The sequence below is a fragment of the Octopus sinensis genome, linkage group LG25 (assembly GCF_006345805.1).
Source record: "Octopus sinensis linkage group LG25, ASM634580v1, whole genome shotgun sequence".
Classification (NCBI taxonomy): domain Eukaryota; kingdom Metazoa; phylum Mollusca; class Cephalopoda; order Octopoda; family Octopodidae; genus Octopus; species Octopus sinensis.
In genome coordinates this window covers 10,824,714-10,844,713 of record NC_043021.1, presented here as the reverse complement: position 1 = coordinate 10,844,713, position 20,000 = coordinate 10,824,714, and the positions used below count along the sequence as shown (strand labels likewise).

The window sequence follows — 20,000 nt, the reverse complement described above, 5'->3', positions numbered from 1 at the left end:
GGGGTGGGGGGCGATTTGCTCATATGTATATGTTGATGTGCGTGTGTGTCTTTGTGTCTGTCCCTCCAGCACCACCTGACCAACTGGTGTTGGTTTGTTTGCATCCCCATAACTTAACAGTTCAGCAAAAGATATTGATAGAATAAATACCAGGCTTAAAAAAAATAAAGAAAAAAAAACAGGTTGATTCATTCGACTAAATTTCTTCAAAGTGGTGCCCCAGCATGGCCGTAGTCTAATGACTGAAACAAGTAAAAGACAAAGAAGAAAAGATTAATACACAGCAGCAAAGGAAACCAGTTACTTTTGCTGTGAATATGTACCTATTTCTTTATTGCCCACAAGGGGCTAAACACAGAGGGGACAAACAAGGACAGACATAGGTATTAAGTCGATTACATCGACTCCCAGTGCGTAACTGGTACCTAATTTATCGACCCCGAAAGGATGAAAGGCAAAGTCGACCTTGGCGGAATTTGAACTCACAACGTAACCGCAGACGAAATACCGCTAAGCATTTCGCCTGGCGTGCTAACGTTTCTGCCACCTCGCTGTACCATAGCAGTCTACACCTTGCAGAACTTAACCTCTCCCCGTGCCTCCAATTTCTCTTTCTTAGCGTGAGATCTGAAATAACTCTGAAGTCTGAAAGGCATTTGAAATCCTGATCACAATAACTGCAGCAATGTCCTGTTTCAGCATTGACTTCATTTGCCATTTGTTTATTATGAATGGCGACGTGCCGTTTCAATCCTCCAAATGACTTGCAGGTTTTATTGACGAGACGTTGCATTGAAACCGTTTTATCCTGAATGATGTTTCAATAATTCAATGTGCACCTTACTCACCTGGCCATTAATGTGCAATCTCACACCAGCATGGGATATGCACACTTTTGTGCATAACAAACAAAAAACATTTAAAGAATGACTGAGAGAATTTCATACCACCGTTGATATCTACCTGACTACGTGACGTACCTGTTGACATCTATCTGTCTATCTCTTTGTCTGTTTATCTCTGTCTATTTATCTGTTTGTCTGTCTGTCTGGTCTATCTGTCTGTCAGTCTGTCTGCCTGTCTGTCTTGTCTGTCTGCCTGATATGTCTGTCTCTCTGGTCTGTGTGTCTGTCTGTCTGTCTGTCTGCCTGTCTAATCTGTCTGTCTGTCTGTCTTGTCTGTCTGATCTGTCTGTCTTGTCTGTCTAATCTGTCTGTCTGTCTGTCTGTCTAATCTGTCTGTCTGTCTGTCTGTCTGTCTTGTCTGTCTGTCTGTCTGTCTGTCTTGTCTGTCTGTCTGTCTGTCTGTCTGTCTTGTCTGTCTGATCTGTCTGTCTTGTCTGTCTGATCTGTCTGTCTTGTCTGTCTAATCTGTCTGTCTGTCTGTCTGTCTAATCTGTCTGTCTGATCTGTCTGTCTGTCTGTCTTGTCTGTCTGATCTGTCTGTCTAATCTGTCTGTCTGTCTTGTCTGTCTGTCTAATCTGTCTGTCTTGTCTGTCTTGTCTGTCTGCCTGATATGTCTGTCTGTCTTGTTTAGCCTGTTTGTCTGCTTGTCTTGTCTGTCTCTCTTGTCTAATCTGTCTGTCTGTCTGTCTGCCTGATCTATTTGTCTGTCTGTCTGATATGTCTGTCTGTCTTGTCTGGTCTGTCTGTCTGTTGCCTACTTAATTACCAGCTAACATCTTGTTTTAAGTTTTCCCTTACTAAACCTCATGATATTGCTTATAATAAATCTTGATTTTTTATGACTATACCAACTAGAATGTCTGTCTACTCCACTCAGCCCTGCCCTATCTCAGCCTTAGATATACAAGGGATTTGATAAACTAGTCTATAAATTAAAACTGACCCCATAAAGACAAAAAATCAGTGGCAGGCAGAGTCTTCTTGATAATTTTAGTAACTTCTATGCTGAAGTAGAGACAACATGTTCTTTATTTATCTCCTTAATTTCTTGGAGATTTTAGGTATAATTATACTAATGTGTCCATCTGTTCTAATTTAATTAAATTCTATGTCTTTGGGCAGCTGAAGATTGCTCTACATTTTAAATTGCTGTAATGATTGCATTGTTCAATTAAATGGAGTTGCACGAAACGATCATACTGCATTACCTCTGGATATCCTTGTTGCTTATTTTGATTTTAATCACCTTTTTTTGAAATTGTATGGATAATACTGTACTAAATTCTGGTGCCTCAACCTAAGTACCATATTCATCTGAATCTCTCTCTCTCTCTCTCTCTCTCTCTATATATATATATACACACACATACACACACACACATACATACATACATGCACAAAAATGAACATGTAGATATATAGATGTCTTAGAGTCTGTGTGTGTTTTTACATGTGTGTGTGTTTATATATATGTACATAATTGGTGTGTGAGTGAACTCAAAAATTCAGAAATCACTCTTTCAAAAACATCCAGAATTTCAACCAAAAAAAAGTTGACCACATTCATCTATTCTTTAATGAATACAAAAGAATAAAAAAAGCAAGACCTGGACATTCAATTATTTTTATTGAAGAAAGTCAAAAATAACATCTGGTTTTTTTAAATTGATAACCTTGACTACTACAAACATTGACCACACTAATGCAAGAAGCACACCTCTTTACTTCCTCCACATTAATGAATACAAAAGAATAAAGAAATAAGACATGAAAATGCAGTTATAATTTTTACTGAAAAACAGAGTCAAAAACATCTGGTTTTTCAGTTTAAACCTTGACTTATTCTAATACAAAACTTCTTTTTCCTTCCCCACCCTAAAAGGTCACTAAGTACTAAACAAACAAATTTGATCATACCAATACAAAAGCCAAGCCTCTTTACATCCCCCTCCTTCTCAAAAGTTTTTTCTTCTTTCTTGCTTGGCACACACCACAATTTTCTTATACATAAAAAGGCCAAGAAATCTAACTTTAAACCACTTTTTGTTAAATCCGATAACTGAAGAAAGTGCTGAAAGTGGAAATAAAATATATATATATAATCATCCAGCATTCTGACTACCTTATTATTCTAACTATACTAAATATACATTACCACTTCAAAAAAAGACTCAATACACACACACACACACACACATATATATATATATATAAACATATATATATATATATATATACGAAAGAAGGTTTGAAAATGCAATTTAAAAGATTTTATTTACTAACCGGTTTCACTCTTTGGAAAAAGATTGTCAAAAGTAACATAGAATATTATGAATTCAAAAAAGTTTTTTACGTAATTGCCACATAACATGTATATATACAGTCTTTGGTAACAGGACATGTTAAGGACATAAAGAAGTCCTTAACATGTCCTGTTACCAAAGACTGTATATATACATGTTATGTGGCAATTATGTAAAAAACTTTTTTGAATTCATAATATTCTATGTTACTTTTGACAATCTTTTTCCAAAGAGTGAAACCGGTTAAGTAAATAAACATCTTTTAAATTGCATTTTCAAACCTTCTTTCCTATATAATTCCACTCGTGCGATACCCCACAACTCAACTTTGTTATATATATATATATATATATATATTATATATATATATATATATATATACGAAAGAAGGTTTGAAAATGCAATTTAAAAGATGTTTATTTACTTAACCGGTTTCACTCTTGGAAAAAGATTGTCAAAAGTAACATAGAATATTATGAATTCAAAAAAGTTTTTTACATAATTGCCACATAACATGTATATATACAGTCTTTGGTAACAGGGACATGTTAAGGACATAAGAAGTACAACAGTGTGATGAGAATATTTGAAAAAACTGCCCATTTTTCAAATATTCTCATCACACTGTTGTACTTCTTTATGTCCTTAACATGTCCCTGTTACCAAAGACTGTATATATACATGTTATGTGGCAATTATGTAAAAAACTTTTTTGAATTCATAATATTCTATGTTACTTTTGACAATCTTTTTCCAAAGAGTGAAACCGGTTAAGTAAATAAACATCTTTTAAATTGCATTTTCAAACCTTCTTTCGTATATAATTCCACTCGTGCGATACCCCACAACTCAACTTTGTTATATATATATATATTTATTTATATTTCGTTTTGGGATTTGGTTTGCAAGATTCTTTATATGAGTTTGTGTGTTGAAGCATATTCTGTTGTGTCTGGGGAGAGTCATTTTCTTTTTGTGCCTTATAATGTAACACACTCGCTGGTAAAATTTCCACATATTTCTTATTTTTATTTTCCTAAAATTTTCATTGCGTCTTGCAACCTTTTCAATAGTCACGACAGACAAAATTACTTCCCCAGATGGTTTTCATTTCATTGTTTGTCCTTAAATACTAGAATAAATATTGCTAAATTACTGAGATCTATCATACTTCTCGTAAAAAATTATCACTTTTTTTTTGTCACTGTTTTATATATATTTTTTCTGCAGTATGTGTAAATGACAAATATGGACCAAACTGTCAAAGTATATGCCACTGTGCAGACAGCAGCAAATGTAACCGCCAGACTGGAGTGTGCTCCAGTGGAGGATGTGCTCCAGGTTATGAAGGTACCAAATGTCAAACAGGTTAGTGATGCAACATGTTATATATATATATAATATATATATATATATATATATATATATATATATGTATATATAAATGGATGAATGAATTATCCTTTGTTTACAGTTAACACGGAAAATTTAATAAACAGTTACCAGGGTAGCAAAATTCACACAAGTAACAAGGATGTAGTGACCTATTCAAAGGTAGAAACTCCGGGTTAATGTGCAGTAATTTGCATAGTATAAGTAAAGGGAGTTGAACGCAGGTGTTATTCAAATTCTTTTGCTTTCGACATATATTTCGAAGACAACATTGGTTTTATTCCAAAGGAATAAACGGTGTAAAATAATGTAATCTTCTCATCAGGAAAGAAAGAGGACCCATCTCAATAACAAGACATTATAACAATTTTGATGACTGCATAAATGATAAACAGAACGCTATTGAGTATTTTAAAAAATAATTGCTTGTAGATCTGATGTCAAAGGTAGACCATAGAAAAAGAAGGGGTAAAGAAATAATAAGTAGAGAACAAATATATGTAATATAAAAGTGAGTTTGGAGTTATCTCTTATCCAGGCAGATACTGTATTAGCTCTCAATTAAGTTCCAGTTAACGGCTAACCACAACGATAAGTATCTAATGTCTATAGCTACATTTAGCTGTTAGTCACTCCATGAATTCTTCCAATGGTAATTCTGTATTCTCTTCGCTGGACAGTAAAAATTGTCTGGAGTGTGTATTAATACAGGGTAGGGCATAGAGATCTCCCACATTTTGAATGAATATGAAGAAAGAACAAGTATCTAGGAAAAAACTGATTATATTTCTAAAAAGTACATAGGCGTATGAGTGACTGTGTGGTAAGTAGCTTGCTTACCAACCACATGGTTCCGGGTTCAGTCCCAGTGCGTGGCACCTTGGGCAAGTGTCTTCTGCTATAGCCTCGGGCCGACCAAAGCCTTGTCAGTGGATTTGGTAGATGGAAACTGAAAGAAGCCTGTCGTGTATATATATATATATATATGTGTGTGTGTTTGTGTGTCTGTGTTTGTCCCCCCCAACATCGCTTGAAAACCAATGCTGGTGTGTTTACTTCCCCGTAACTTAGCGGTTCGGCAAAAGAGACTGATAGAATAAATACTAGGCTTACAAAGAATAAGTCCTGGGGTCGATTTGCTCGACTAAAGGTGGTGCTCCAGCATGGCTGCAGTCAAATGACTGAAACAAGTAAAAGAGTAAAGAGTAAAGAACAAGTGTCTAAGAAAAAACTAATTATATTTCTAAAAAGTACATAAAAAAATTACTTTTGTTTTAATGGGATTTAAAAATTACTTTGGGCAAATAACGGTTGATGTTGGCAATGCATTGATGGAGTCGTTCCTGGAAGTTCTTTACGATTCTCAGTGTCATCACAGGTAAAATTGTGTTGATTTCCTCTCTGTTCCTTTCCTCAAGAGTTCAAGGGTGATGTCGGAAAACCTTTTCCTTTAGTTATCTCCAATGGAAAAATTCACAAGGGCTTAAATCTAGTATCCATGCTAGTCACCCAACCTCTTCTGGATCTTTACCTTTTGACCGGCAGATTTTGAAAATAATTTTTTGTAACTAAACACTTTAGACAGGTTATATATATATATATACGGGAAGCTTTATGAAAATAAACAAAGACGAAGGCAGGTGAAAACAAACGAACAATTGTATTAGTATGGCGCTCAGGAAATATAAATAAAACAAGTCTTTAACGTTTCGAGCCTACGCTCTTCAACAGAAAGATACACAGAGAGAAAAACACAGAAAGAAGGAGAGAAAAAAATGCGTGCAGTAGCTAACGAATCAACATGGCGATCTGATTTCGGCCAGAGGTCAAAGATCAAACATGAGACGCGAGAGCGAAATAAGGGGAGATAATAGGGTTGATAAAAGGGTTGAGGGACCATCTAAAAAAGCGTGGGAGGGGTCTGGATGTGTGTATGTTAGGGTTGTGTATGTATTAGTATGTATAAGGGTGTGTGTGTGTGTGTGTGTGTGTGTATGAGAGAGTATTAGTGCGTAAATTGGTCTGGACATGCGTATGTATGGGGTTGGTGTATGTATAGTATGTATTAGTACGTATTGGTATGTATAGGTATGTGGTGTGTGTGTGTGAGAGTATAAGGTGCGTATGCGGGTCTGGACGTGTGTATGTATAGGGTTGGTGTAAGTGTTAGTATGTACTAGTATGTATTAGTACGTATTAGTATGTATTAGTTGGTGTGTGTATTAGTATGGCACATCATATGTGATGTGATGTGTAAAGTCATGTGGTGTAGTGAGGAGAAGAGGGGAGGGGGAGAATATGTGTGTGTGTGTGTGTGTGTGTGTGTGTGCGTGCGTGCGTGCTTGTGTGTCTGTGTTTGTACCCCCAACATCGCTTGACAACCAATGCTGGTGTGTTTACGTCCCCGTCACTTAGCGGTTCGTAAAAAAAATAAGTACTAGGCTTACAAAGAATTAGTCCAGGGTTGATTTGATTGACTAAAGGCAGTGCTCCAGCATGGCCACAGTCACATGACTGAAACAAGTAAAAGAGAGTAAAGAGAGTATCATACCTTGATACTATGTGGACTAAGATCCCTGTTGACGGGCTGCTGGTATTTATAGTGTAAAACACTTTTGGTATGTAAATTAAGGACTCCTTCATAGAGTAACTGCTGCATTTGTTGAGTATATGAACTGTTTGGCTGCTTGTTTCACTGGAAACTGTCAAAATGATGTGGAGGCCTCTGGTGAGAACTCAATAAGGTCCGAAAATCAATAAACGTTGTTCAGCATTTTTTTTTTTTTCAGTATGTGGAGAAATAGCTAAAATTTACCCTGTTTATAATTATACCATATGCTACATATGAATAAATTCAGATATGAATTAAAAAGCAGGGCTAGTGTTGTAAACATTGACAACTTCACATACCCAGTGTATGCACTTTGCTTGTTCACCAGTAGGTGGCAGTTTAGTGCAATGAGGATGACTCCCTCAAATCACCAGACAAAACACCTGACAGTCATAAATAGATAAGACAACTAATGTTATGGTCACTCTGCAAGACTCAAAAAAACGACCTGCCAAAGGATGGATGAGCTCGTTGTGAGCCAGTAGCAATCCACATCGACGGTATCTTGTGAAAAACATCCTGCGTGTGGGCTGGAAAACTGTGCTGCAGGTCCTAGACCCTAGCCAGGGAAACTCCAAAGAGAAACACATTGACTACTTCTATTCTTGATGTCATAAAAATTGACTAGCCTTCACGTCGCTTCATTTCTTTCTTTTACTTGATACAGTCATTACACTGTGGCCATGCTGGGGCACCACTTTGAAGAACTTTAAGTCAAATGAATCGACACCAATACTTTGTTTTTTTAAGCCTGGTACCTATTCTATTGGTCTCTTTTGCCAAACCACTAGGTTACAGAGATGTAAACACACCAACACCGGTTGTCAAGTGGTTGGAGGAAACAAACACACACACACCCTGAGCTTCTTTTAGTTTCCAGCTACTAAATCCATTCACAAGGCTTTGGTCTGCTCAAGATTATAGTAGAAGGCACTCACCAAAGGTGCCATGCAGTGGGACTGAAACCAGAACCATGTGGTTGGGAAGCAAGCTTATTGCTAATTGCATTCAGCTCCTTTCCTTTCCTTCTAAAATTATTCTGCAAAATATGCCAATAAAGGTTAATTAATTTTTTTACTTATTTATTGTAGCTTGCAGTGGAGCTAAATTTGGTCCAAACTGTCAAAATACATGTCACTGTGCAGACAACAAGAAGTGTCACCATCAGACAGGTGTGTGTTCAAGTGGAGGATGTACTGCAGGTTATGAGGGTAGCAACTGTCAAACAGGTCAGTGTAATAACATATCTTTGTTATTTTCCTTTAGTGCTTTAACCCTTTTGTTACCGTATTTATTTTGAGATGCTCTGTGTTTCTTTTAATTACTTTAAATATAACAAAGAATTTAGTAAAATAACTCAGTTATCATTAAGGAAGTGTTAGGAACATAAATTGTGACTAAGGTTTGGTGGAAGATTTTAATATGAAAGCAAAACATTTGTACTACAGAGCCAGAGGCAGTTTCAGGCAGGTTGGTATCAAAAGGGTTAAATATAACAAAGAATTTAGTAAAATAACTTAGCTAACATTAAGCTAATGTTAGGAACATAAATTGTGACTAAGGTGTGGAAGAAGATTTTAATTCAGAACTTAATTCAAAACAAGACATTTGTACTACAGAAGAAGAGGCGGTTTCAGCCGGGTTGGTATCAAAAGAGTTAAATATAACAAAAAATTTAGTAAAATAACTTAGCTAACATTAAGCTAACGTTAGGAACATAAATTGTGACTAAGGTTTGGTGCAAGAATTTTATTCAAAACTTATGAAAACAAGACATTTGTACTACAGAGCCAGAGGCAGTTTCAGCCAGGTTGGTATCAAAAGGGTTAAATATAACAAATAATTTAGTAAAATAACTTAGTTATCATTAAGCTAGTGTTAGGAACATAAATTGTGACTAAGGTTTGGTAGAAGATTTTAATTCAGAACTTAATTCAAAACAAGACATTTGTACTATAGTGCTAGAGCTGGTCTCAGCCGGGTTGGTAACAAAAGGGTTAAAGAGAAAATGTTAGTGTTGAACCCAAAGGCCACAGTATTCCCCCAACGAAGCAACAATCTTGTGTATTATTTGCTTTGAAAGTCGGACAGTGCCACATAAGTTTTGTAACTAAGAAAATATGTGGTGTATCAGTCGTCGTTCTTGGTGCAAGCTCTATGCTGGCCAAGGGCAGCATTTTACAAGAAGTGGGCTACTTATGGCTAAGACTCATCATCAAACAGGATGCACTACTAAACAATTTCAAGGTAATTTTTTGGTTAGGTGTACTCTTCAGTTTGCCATTGACTGCTCTATGCAGTTATTTGACCTGCTAGAAATAGCAGTCAGATGTTCATCAAACTATTTTATATATTGGGTTGGCAAGAAAGTAATTTCGTTTTTCGCAAATAGAGTTTATGCCTTTTTTCAATGTTATGATTTTTGTCTTTTGACATTTGACAGACATTACCTTTAGCTTAGTTTAGAAGCAAATTGCACGTAATTTTGATTACAGCCCTTAGTTTAGTGTCAGTTTTAATATGGAGTGCAAAAACGAACATTTTTTTGCCATATTTTGCTTCTTTTTTTTCCATAAAGGCAAGAAAGATGCTGAGGCTCACAAAAAGTTATGTGAAGTTTATGGTGTTGATTGCTTAACAGAATGCACATATCAGAAATGGGTTAAAAAACGGCCAGAATTGGAATCGTGTTCCACCATGACAACGCTAGACCATACACATCTTTGCTGACTCATGAAAAATTATTGGAGCTTGGTTGGGAAGTCATCTCACATCCACCATATAGCCCTGACCTCGCATCATCAGATTACCATTTACTTCGAAGTTTGCAAAATTCTTTGAATAATAATAACTTTGCACTTTGTTCTGTTTTTGGCTGATAAGGACCAGAAGTTGTATGAGCGTGGAATCATGAAGTTGCCAGAAAGATGGCAAAAGTTCTTCGAACAAAATGGAAAATATATAATTGATTAACATTTATTCTTTGTATGAAAAAAAAAATTTATTTCACACTAACAAACCGAAATTACTTTCTTGCCAACCCAGTATATAAGGAAAAGATACATTTACTGATGTAATCATCTCATCATCATCATCATCATCATCATTCTTTAATGTTTGATTTCTGTGCTGGCATGGGTTGGATTCTTTGACTAGAGCTGACCAGCAGAAGAACTGCACCAGGTTCTGGTCTGATTTGGCATGGCTTTTATGACTGGATGCCCTTCCTAATGCCAACCATTTTACAGAGTGTGCAGAGTTCTTTGTGCATGGTGCCACCATGGGTACTTTTTATGTGGCACTGGCACAAAGTTCTTGCAAGCCAATCTTTTTCAGCAGGGGGAATGGCATTAACACTTCTGCTGTGAAGGATGAGTTTTCTTGAGTACAAGCGAGGCACCAGATATCTTGGTAATCTTGGATAATATTAAGACAGGATAGCCACGTCTTTAAGGTCTTTAGAAGGCTGTAGTCTTTTTGTAGTGATGTCTGGCTGTTAACAATATAACCTAAATTTCATTGTTGTAAGCTATGTTTCATATGTATTTTACAGCGTGTGTAAATGGGAAATTTGGAGCAAACTGTAAAAGTACATGTCACTGTGCCGACAAGAGTAAGTGTAATCGTCAGACTGGTGTCTGTAGCAGTGGAGGATGTGCTGCTGGTTATAATGGTAGCAACTGTCAAACAGGTAAGTGTACTTGTATCTTGCTGAAAAAAGGGTCTCTTTATAATGAGAAACAAGTCAAGCAGAAATAAACAAAATTTATAAGCAACAAAACAATTTACCACAGTGAACAGAAGTACTCACCAGGCAAAAACATCCTGGTTTTTTATAATAGCATATGCTTTGAATCGTCCATTGTTTGAGTTGGCTAATAATTTTTGCATAATTTTTTTTTTTTTCCGTGAAGGCGCATGGCTCAGTGGTTACAGCGTCGAGCTTACGATCGTGAGGTTGTGAGCTCGAATCCCAGACCGGGCTGCGTGTTGTGTTCTTGAGCAAGACACTTTATTTCATGTTGCTCCAGTTCACTCAGCTGTAGAAATGAGTTGCGACATCACAGGTGCCAAGCTGTATTGGCCGTTGCCTTTCCCTTGGATAACACTGGTGGCATGGAGAGGGGAGTTAGATATGCTTGGGTGACTGCTGGCCTTTCCTAAACAACCTTGCCTGGACTCGTGCCTGGGAGGGTAACCTTCTAGGTGCAATCCCATGGTCTGTGTCATGACTGAAGGGGGTGGGGGCTCATTTTTTTTTTTACCTCAAATGCAAAATGTGAAGGTAGGTGGCCTAGTAGTTAAAGTGTTGCACTTGCTATTGTCAGTTTGTGGGTTTGATTCCCAAGATGGTCCATGGGTTGTGTTCTTCAGCAAAGCACTTCATTTTGTGTTGCATTAGTGCTGTGTGAGGACTGATGTGTCAAAGAATAAACCCATCGTTTACTCTGCATGTTGTAAAAGGTGATTAAAAGAGGTTGAAATAGATTACATTATTTACATTCAACGGATATTTGTCCTCATCTCGTTTTTAGTTAACATAACGTTTCAGCTGTTATACCCTCCAGCCTTCTTGAGATAGGATTTACACTCTGGCCTCATAAAACCCTCACCAGCAGCGACTACCAAAACAGACCCATGGGTTAAAGGTTGTCACCCGAGTGGTGCAAAGGTATTATCCACCAACCAGAAGTAGGGAATCATCGGCAAACATTGGATGCAGCAATGTGCTGATACAGCACATTCCATCATACTGCTACCACAACATCCTTCATGCTGTGTGGAGAACAGCTTGTCAAAGAATAGACGCATCATTTCCTCTGCATGCCGTAAAAGGTAACTAATTAAAGAGGTTGTGGTAGGATTTGCACTCTGATCTCGTAAAGCCCACACCAGCAATGGCTACTCAAACAGACCCATGGGTTGGAACGTTGTCACCTGAGAGATGCAAAGGGGTCATCTGCCCAGAGTTGTAGGGAATCACCAAAAAACCGGTGATTGCCACGCCCAGCTACCAACAGACTGTGTCCTCCACTATCCATCACCTCATCTTCTCCTCCTGTCTTCCCCCACCACCTCATTGTCCACACCCCCACTATTTACTTCCTCCCCAAAATCCACAAACCTAACAACCCTGGCCGCCCCATCGTCTCCACCTGCAACTACCCCACTGAACTCATCTCCAGATATCTTGACCGTGTCCTTGTCCCCTTCGTGACTCCCCTCCCCTCTCACATCCATGACACCAACCACACACTTTGTTTGTTCAACTCTTTCTCCTTCCCTCCTAGCCCCTCTAAACTTCTCTTCACCCTTGTCATCCAAAGCATTTACACAGTGATCTCTCACCACGAGGGGCTGCATGCACTCCAACGTTTCCTTGACCTTCGAACCAACCCCCAACCCGACACATCCACACTCATTTGTCTGGCTGAACTTGTCCTCTCGCTCAACTGCTTCTCATTCATTGGTCATTTTTACCAGCAGACCTCAGGGGTGGCCACGGGAACAAGAATGAGCCCCAACTATGCGAACTTGTTCGTTGGCTACATTGAGGCGCAAATATTCTCAGGTTTCACTGGTCCCACTCCTGAACTATATGGCCATTTTATTGATGACTGTATTGGTGTGACCTTATATAAATAAATAAATGGAGTTAAACACAGGTGTTTTGGTTTCTTCCTTTCCCTGATGAGAAGATTGTATTGTTTTACACCATTTTATTCCTTCTGGAATAATACCAATGTTTTCTTCGAAAGATATGTTCAAAGTAAAAAGATTTGAATAACACCCACGTTTCACTCCATTTCTTTATTTATTTATCTATATTATACAAAATCATTTCACCTTAACCTGGAGTTTCTACCTTTATAAGTAGGCTGTTAAATTCTTGGTACTTGTGTGAATTTTTGCTACCCTGGTAACTATTTATTTTTCTGTGTTATTTGTAAACATTGAAAAAATACCCATACATTTTTATATATATGCATATATATATATACGTATGTATACATATACATTGATATATATATACATATATATGTATATATATATGTATACATACATTATATATATATATACACACACATTAATATGTACATACATATATATACATATACATATTTATATATTGATATATATATATATATATATATATATATATATATATATATATATATATATACACATACATATTTATATATACACGCACACGTTTGAAAATTTGAACAGCAAAGTGCTTACACATACAGTATATCAACTTCATCCCAAAAGGTTTGTGTCATTCTTTTTTTCTGAGATATTATTCTAAATACTTAATAACTTTTCAGAAAAATCTTTCTTTAAATATGTGTGCATGTATGAATGAATGTATGTGTGTGTGTGTTGATAACCCTGTCACTTCTAAATTTCATTATAATAAATACGTGCCTCGTACTTTTTCTACAGCATGCACCAATGGCAAATTTGGTGCAAATTGCCAAAGTATATGTCATTGTGCAGACAACAAGAAGTGCAACTATCAGACAGGAGTGTGTTCAAGTGGAGGTTGTACCTCAGGTTATGAAGGCAGCAACTGTCAAACAGGTCAGTAATATGGCATGTAGTTCAAAAATTTTATTTGCCCTAGTGATAGAATATGCTACAGTTACCAAGATAGTGGCTTCGCACAGAGATGAAATATGTAGGAATTATAAACTACTAGCCTATCTGCCCATCTACAATGGAGGCATAAACTAAGAGAGAGAGAGAAGTCATAACAGCAGTATGTATTGAGAAATGTGTAAATGGACTTCATAGATTACTGGGTGATGTCTTAGAGAAATCACATAATTGTTGGTGATACAGCATTCTATTGCAGCTGTATGACATGTGTTTGTGACTAAGAGACATGTGATGATGATTCACTCCCGAACTGAAATAGGTTCCCAGCCACTATATCATGAATGGTAATGTGGACCACTCCTAATGAAAGCCAGAGCCTCCTTCGACCACTACATAAAAAAGAATTAAGAAAAAAATGTTATTTAGATATACTTTTATTTTTAGTTGTTTACACTATTTTACACTTGTTTATGCTTTTATATATTCAAAGTTCACAAATTTCCTTACTTAAATGATAAATCCTGTTCCTTTCAATAATATCAATAAGAAAGGGTACTTCTTCGGAATCTCCTCTCACCCTATAACTTTTGAACGAGTAATTTTTTTTTTTCAGATTCATGTTTTCAATATTGGAGATTATGATTTGGGGGGGGGGGGGGTGTAACCCCCCCCCCCAATTTATTTAGTTTGTTTACAGTTGACAAGAATGGCTGTCACGCACAAAATGACAGCTTCCAAATCTTGTTTTCCGATTGGCTGGAGATGTTTGTCCAACCTGTGCTAGCACGGAAAACGGATGTTAAACAATGATGATGTTTCACTTTTCCCAGTAACATGTTTATAAATAAAAAGTTATAGAGGTTTAAAGTTTACAGATATAGGGTAAAAAATTATTAATTTAATAATTAATAAATTTTACCAAGTAGCTTCGGTATGGAAAAAAAGCCATTATCGGTAAAAACTTGAACTAGAAGTTTTTTTTATGTAATTATAAATATAATTAAGGGTTAAGCAAAAAATTGCTTCACCACATACCGAAAGGTGAGGATTATAGTTTGATAATTTTCACCCAATCAGGAAACAGGGATTTGGAGTCAACTGTAAACAAAGCAAATAAATTGGGGGGAGGGGGGATAATAAAAAAATTTTTTTTGTTAAATCATAATCTTCGATATCAAAAACATGAATCTGAAAAAAAAAACAAAAAAACTACTGGTCCAAAAGTTACAGAGTGGGGAGTGGATTGGGGAATTCCGAAGAAGTACTGAAGAAAGGATATACTTATGTGTGGGCAGGATAGGGAGAGGGAGGAGAAGGAATGGAATGAAAATGAGTTGGAAAATTATGATGAGGCGGAAGTGAAAATTTTGAACCCAGCTTTTCTCACACTATATTTATGGACTCTTTTGATTGTTATTTTATTCTGGTGGACCCCCACCCCCTAGCCATTCGGTGTTTAGAAACTAGTTTTACAGGTACTTTTCTTAAATTGCTCTTTTGTCTCTCACTCTCATTCGCTTGTGCAGGTTTACATAGAAACATGTTAAGCTATGTGAAACATTAAAGAAAGAAGAAAACATAGCCGTTTCTATCAATAAATACTTCTAAAGCAAAATTTCTTCATGCACCCTTTAAGTACTGCTGTGGACCCCCTAATCCACTAATTTGCTTGCATAGACTCCCACCCCACCCAAGGGTCATGTGGACTCTGGTTGAGAACCACCAGTTTAATTATAATGGTTACATGAAGGGTATGTATATAGATAATAAGGCGGCGAGCTGGCAGAAACGTTAGCACGCCGGGCGAAATGCTTTGCGGTATTTCGTCTGCCGTTACGTTCTAAGTTCAAATTCTGCTGAGGTTGACTTTGCCTTTCATTCTTTCGGGGTTGATAAATTAAGTACCAGTTACACACTGGTGTCGATATAATCGACTTAATCTGTTTGTCTGTCCTCGTTTGTCCTCTCTTTGTTTAGCCCCTTGTGGGTTGTAAAGAAATAGGTATGTATATTGATCATGTGGTTGATGATGATAATACTAGTGATGAGGACGATGACAATGATGATGACAATGACAACGCTGACGATGATGTTGCCGAAGATGATGCCGCCGCCAATGATGACAATCATCATCATCATCATATAACGTCTGCTTTCCATGTTAGCATGGGTTGGATGATTATACTGAGGACTGTCAAAACAGATGGCTGCATCAAGCTCCAATCTGATCTGGCAGAGTTTCTACAGCTGGATGCCCTTCCTAATGCCAACCACTCCAAGAGTGTAGTGGGTGCTTTTACATGCCACCAGCACGAGGGCCAGTCAGGCGGTACTGGCAACAGCCATGCTCAAATGGTGCTTTTTACATGCCACCTGCACAGGAGTCAGTCCAGCGGCACTGGCAACGACCTTGCTCGAATGTTTTGTTCACGTGCCACTAGCACAAGTGGCAGTAAGGCAACGCTGGTAACAATCACACTCAAATGTTGCCTTTTATGTGCCAGCGGCACGGAAGCCAGACAGCTGCTGCTCTGGCAATGATTCCGCTCGGATGGAGCTGTTAGCGCTCCAGTGGCATGAATGCCAGATAATAATAATGACAATGATGTCGCTGAAGATGACACTGCTGCTGATGATGATGATGAGGAGGAGGAGAAAGTGTGAAGAAGAAGGAAGATAATCTAATGCATGCTATTTTTTCTTATAGTTTGTAGTGTGTCTAAATTTGGACCAAACTGTCAAGATACATGCCACTGTGCAGACAACAGCAAGTGTGACCGTCAGACTGGTGTGTGTTCAAGTGGAGGATGCGCTCCGGGATATGAAGGTAGCAACTGTCAGACAGGTAAGTGAAATAACGTACTTCAATTAATAAAGATTTATCGTAAATAGCATCGTTTGAGAACAAAAAAAAAAAAAACTATGAGGGCATGCTGCAAAGTTCTGGGCTTTGTGTGAAAGAAAATACAGGAGGATAAAATTATGATTTTATTCAACATATTTTAACTGATAGAATAAGTACTAGGCTTACAAAGAAAAAGTCCTGGGGTCGATTTGTTTGACTAAAGGCGGTGCTCCAGCATGGCCACTGTCAAATGACTGAAACAAGTAAAAAGAGTAAAGAGTAATATTTTAGTTAGATTTTTAGTCGCATGAGGCACTAAAATTGTATATTATGGAATTTGCGCATCTGTTTAGAGAGGGTTCCTATCGTAGGGTATGATTCTTGATAGAAAATGATAAAAGGAGGAAAAAGAGGAAGAAAGGTAGAGAAAATATATAAAATAATAAATAAATGCGCCCTTTTAAAGCCTAGCCAGGCTCATGGGCCCGGTTTCTATGGAATGTGTGTTCCCCAGCTGGACGGCACGCCAGTCCATCACAGCATGACTCATTTTTGCAAGCTGAGTGGACTGGAGCAACATAAAATGAAGTGTTTTGCTCAAGAATACAACGCGTCACCCAGTCCAGGAGTCGAAACTACAATCTTACAATCATGATGCTGACACCCTAACCACTAAGCCACGCGCCTCCACTAGAGAAAATATAGATGTTCTTTTATTCTTTTACTTGTTTTTCATTTGACTGCGACCCTGCTGGAGTACCACCTTTAGTCAAACAACCTTTGTAAGCCTAGTACTTATCCTGTTGGTCTCTTTTGCCGAACTGCTAAGTCTTGAGAACATAAACGTATCAACATCAGTTGGTAAGATTGTATGTGAGCAGTATGTCCATGTCTTGTATCATTTCAGTTTAGACGTTTTATCAAATGGTAAATTTTATTTTTATCTTGCAGCATGTGGGAATGGTAAATTTGGACCAAACTGCCAAGATACGTGTCACTGTGCAGACAACAAGAAGTGCAACAGTCAAACTGGTAATTGCTCTAGTGGAGGATGCGCTCCGGGATACGAGGGCAGCAACTGTCAGACAGGTCAGTGATGTATCATGCTTTCAAATATCCTTTTATTCTCTTACTTGTTTCTGTCATTTGTCTGCGGCCATGCTGGAGCACCCCCTGATTTACAACATGGCTGTGTGGTAATAAGTCTGCTTCCCAACCACATGGTTCCAGGCTCTGTCCCACGGCATGGCACCTTGGGCAAGTATCATAAACTATTGTCCTGATCCAATAAAAGCCTTGTGAGTGAATTTAGTAGGGGGAAACAGAAAGAAGCCTGTTGTGTGTATATACATCATTTAATGTCTTCCTTTCCAGGCTTGCATAGGTGAGACGGGGTTTTATAGGGTCACATTTTCTGTAGCTGGATGCTTCATTATTTTACATCAGTTGCTTAGCAAGCTGAACAATCAATCGGCGAAATAGTAAACCAAATGACAAACAACAAAGAAGTGAGATAGAACAAGTGAATGTGTTTATTATTTGCATAATAAAAGCAACAAACTGGGGAATCATTAGCATGCTGGGCAAAAAGTTGGGCGAAAATTTTTATGCTCTGAGCTCAAATTTCACTGAGTTCAACTTTGTCTTTCAGCCTTTTGGGGTCAATAAAATAAGTCTTAATTGAGCACTGGGGTCCATGTAATCACCTGGCCCTTCTCCCAAAATTTCAGGCCTTGTGACTATAGTAGTAGAAAGGGTTATTGGCATAATCACTCTCTTGAGATACAATTAAATCCAGTAAATTTCATTTTATTTTATTTTTTTAATTTTCTTTTATCATTTTGTTTTGTAGCTTGCAGTGGAGTGAAATTTGGACCAAACTGTCAAAATACATGTCACTGCAGTGCCAACCAGAAATGCAACCATCAGACAGGTGTGTGTTCAAGCGGAGGATGTGCTTCTGGTTATGAAGGTAGCAATTGTCAAACAGGCAAGTGGAAGAATATTGTTGTTGTCATCATTGTTGTTGTCACTGAGGTCATCTTTGTCATCGTCATCATCACCGTCGTTTTAATGTCCACTTTTATCATGCTTACGTGGGTCAGATGGAAATTGTTGAAGCAATGGCCAGAGTACTCAATAAACACTCACAACGCCCGGTCTGGGAATTGAAACCGCAATCCTATGACAGCGAGTCCACTGCCCTAACCACTGGGCCATTGCATCTCCATACACGCACATGTGTGTGTGTATGAGAAAATGAGATGACAAATGAATAAGCAATTACCTAATGAACTTCATCAGCTTACAGCTGTTACTGCTATAAAATGCAGTGGACACATAGTTGAATGCCTGAGTAACACCTCACAGCTTCGTTGGGGTTTTGAATATGAAGTCGCAGTCATCATCATCATCGTTTAACGTCCGTTCTCCATGCTAGCATGGGTTGGACGGTTCGACCGGGGATCTAGGAAGCCAGAAGGCTGCACCAGGCTCCAGTCTTATCTGGCAATGTTTCTACAGCTGGATGCCCTTCCTAACGCCAACCACTTCGTGAGTGTAGTGGGTGCTTTTTACGTGCCACCTGCACAGGTGCCAGGCGAGGCTGGCAACAGCCACGGTCGGATTGGTGTATTTTATGTGCCACCGGCATGGAAGCCAGTCGAGGCGGCGCTGGCATCGGCCACGAGTCGGATAGTGCTTTTTACGTACCACCAGACCGGGGATCCTGGCTGGTTCAATTCGATTTCGCTTTCGCTTGCCCCAACATGTCTTTGCAAGCAAAGTGGGGTGGGCATGGGTGCCTGTCGTACGGTCGGATTGGTGTATTTTACGTGCCACCGGCACGGAAGCCAGTGGAGGCGGCACTGGCATCGGCCACGAGTCGGATAGTGCTTTTTACGTACCACCTGACCAGGGATCCTGGCTGGTTCAATTCGATTTCGATTTCGCAATGCCTAAGCAAAATGTGTGTGTGTGTGTGTGTGAAGGTGCATCACTCGGTGGTTAGAGCATCAGGTTTACAATTGTGAGGTTGAGTAACAAAAGGGTTTTAATCATTTGATAAATTCGTCCATGAGTTCGCCAGAGTCTTTTCATCACAGACTGTCATCTTATGACATTTCCTCGTCTTTTTTTTTCTACAGCATGTACAAAAGGTGAATTTGGACCAAACTGTCAAAGTATATGTCATTGTGCAGACAACAAGAAGTGTCACACACAGACTGGTGTTTGTTCTAGTGGAGGATGTGCTCCAGGATATGAAGGTACCAATTGTCAGACAGGTTGGTGACATAATGTGCTTTTCATAGTTATTGTTTACATGGCTTGTAGTGTGGCA

The 20,000-nt window shown here is 38.2% G+C and overlaps 1 protein-coding gene across 15 annotated transcripts in view; it reads left to right on the top strand.

Annotated features, from left to right (window-relative positions):
* LOC115224513 (fibrillin-2-like) overlaps positions 1–20,000 on the top strand; it is a 202,202-nt gene that overhangs the window by 118,156 nt on the left and 64,046 nt on the right. For 13 of the 15 annotated variants that reach the window (XM_036513124.1, XM_036513126.1, XM_036513125.1 and 10 more), the window contains 8 exons: positions 4,440–4,577; positions 8,304–8,441; positions 10,766–10,903; positions 13,660–13,797; positions 16,523–16,660; positions 17,612–17,749; positions 18,513–18,650; positions 19,807–19,944. In XM_036513124.1, coding sequence (XP_036369017.1) covers positions 4,440–4,577; positions 8,304–8,441; positions 10,766–10,903; positions 13,660–13,797; positions 16,523–16,660; positions 17,612–17,749; positions 18,513–18,650; positions 19,807–19,944 — 1,104 coding nt within the window. The remainder of the gene's footprint in view (positions 1–4,439; positions 4,578–8,303; positions 8,442–10,765; positions 10,904–13,659; positions 13,798–16,522; positions 16,661–17,611; positions 17,750–18,512; positions 18,651–19,806; positions 19,945–20,000) is intronic. The other 2 variants (XM_036513120.1, XM_036513130.1) reach the window with 2 other exon arrangements.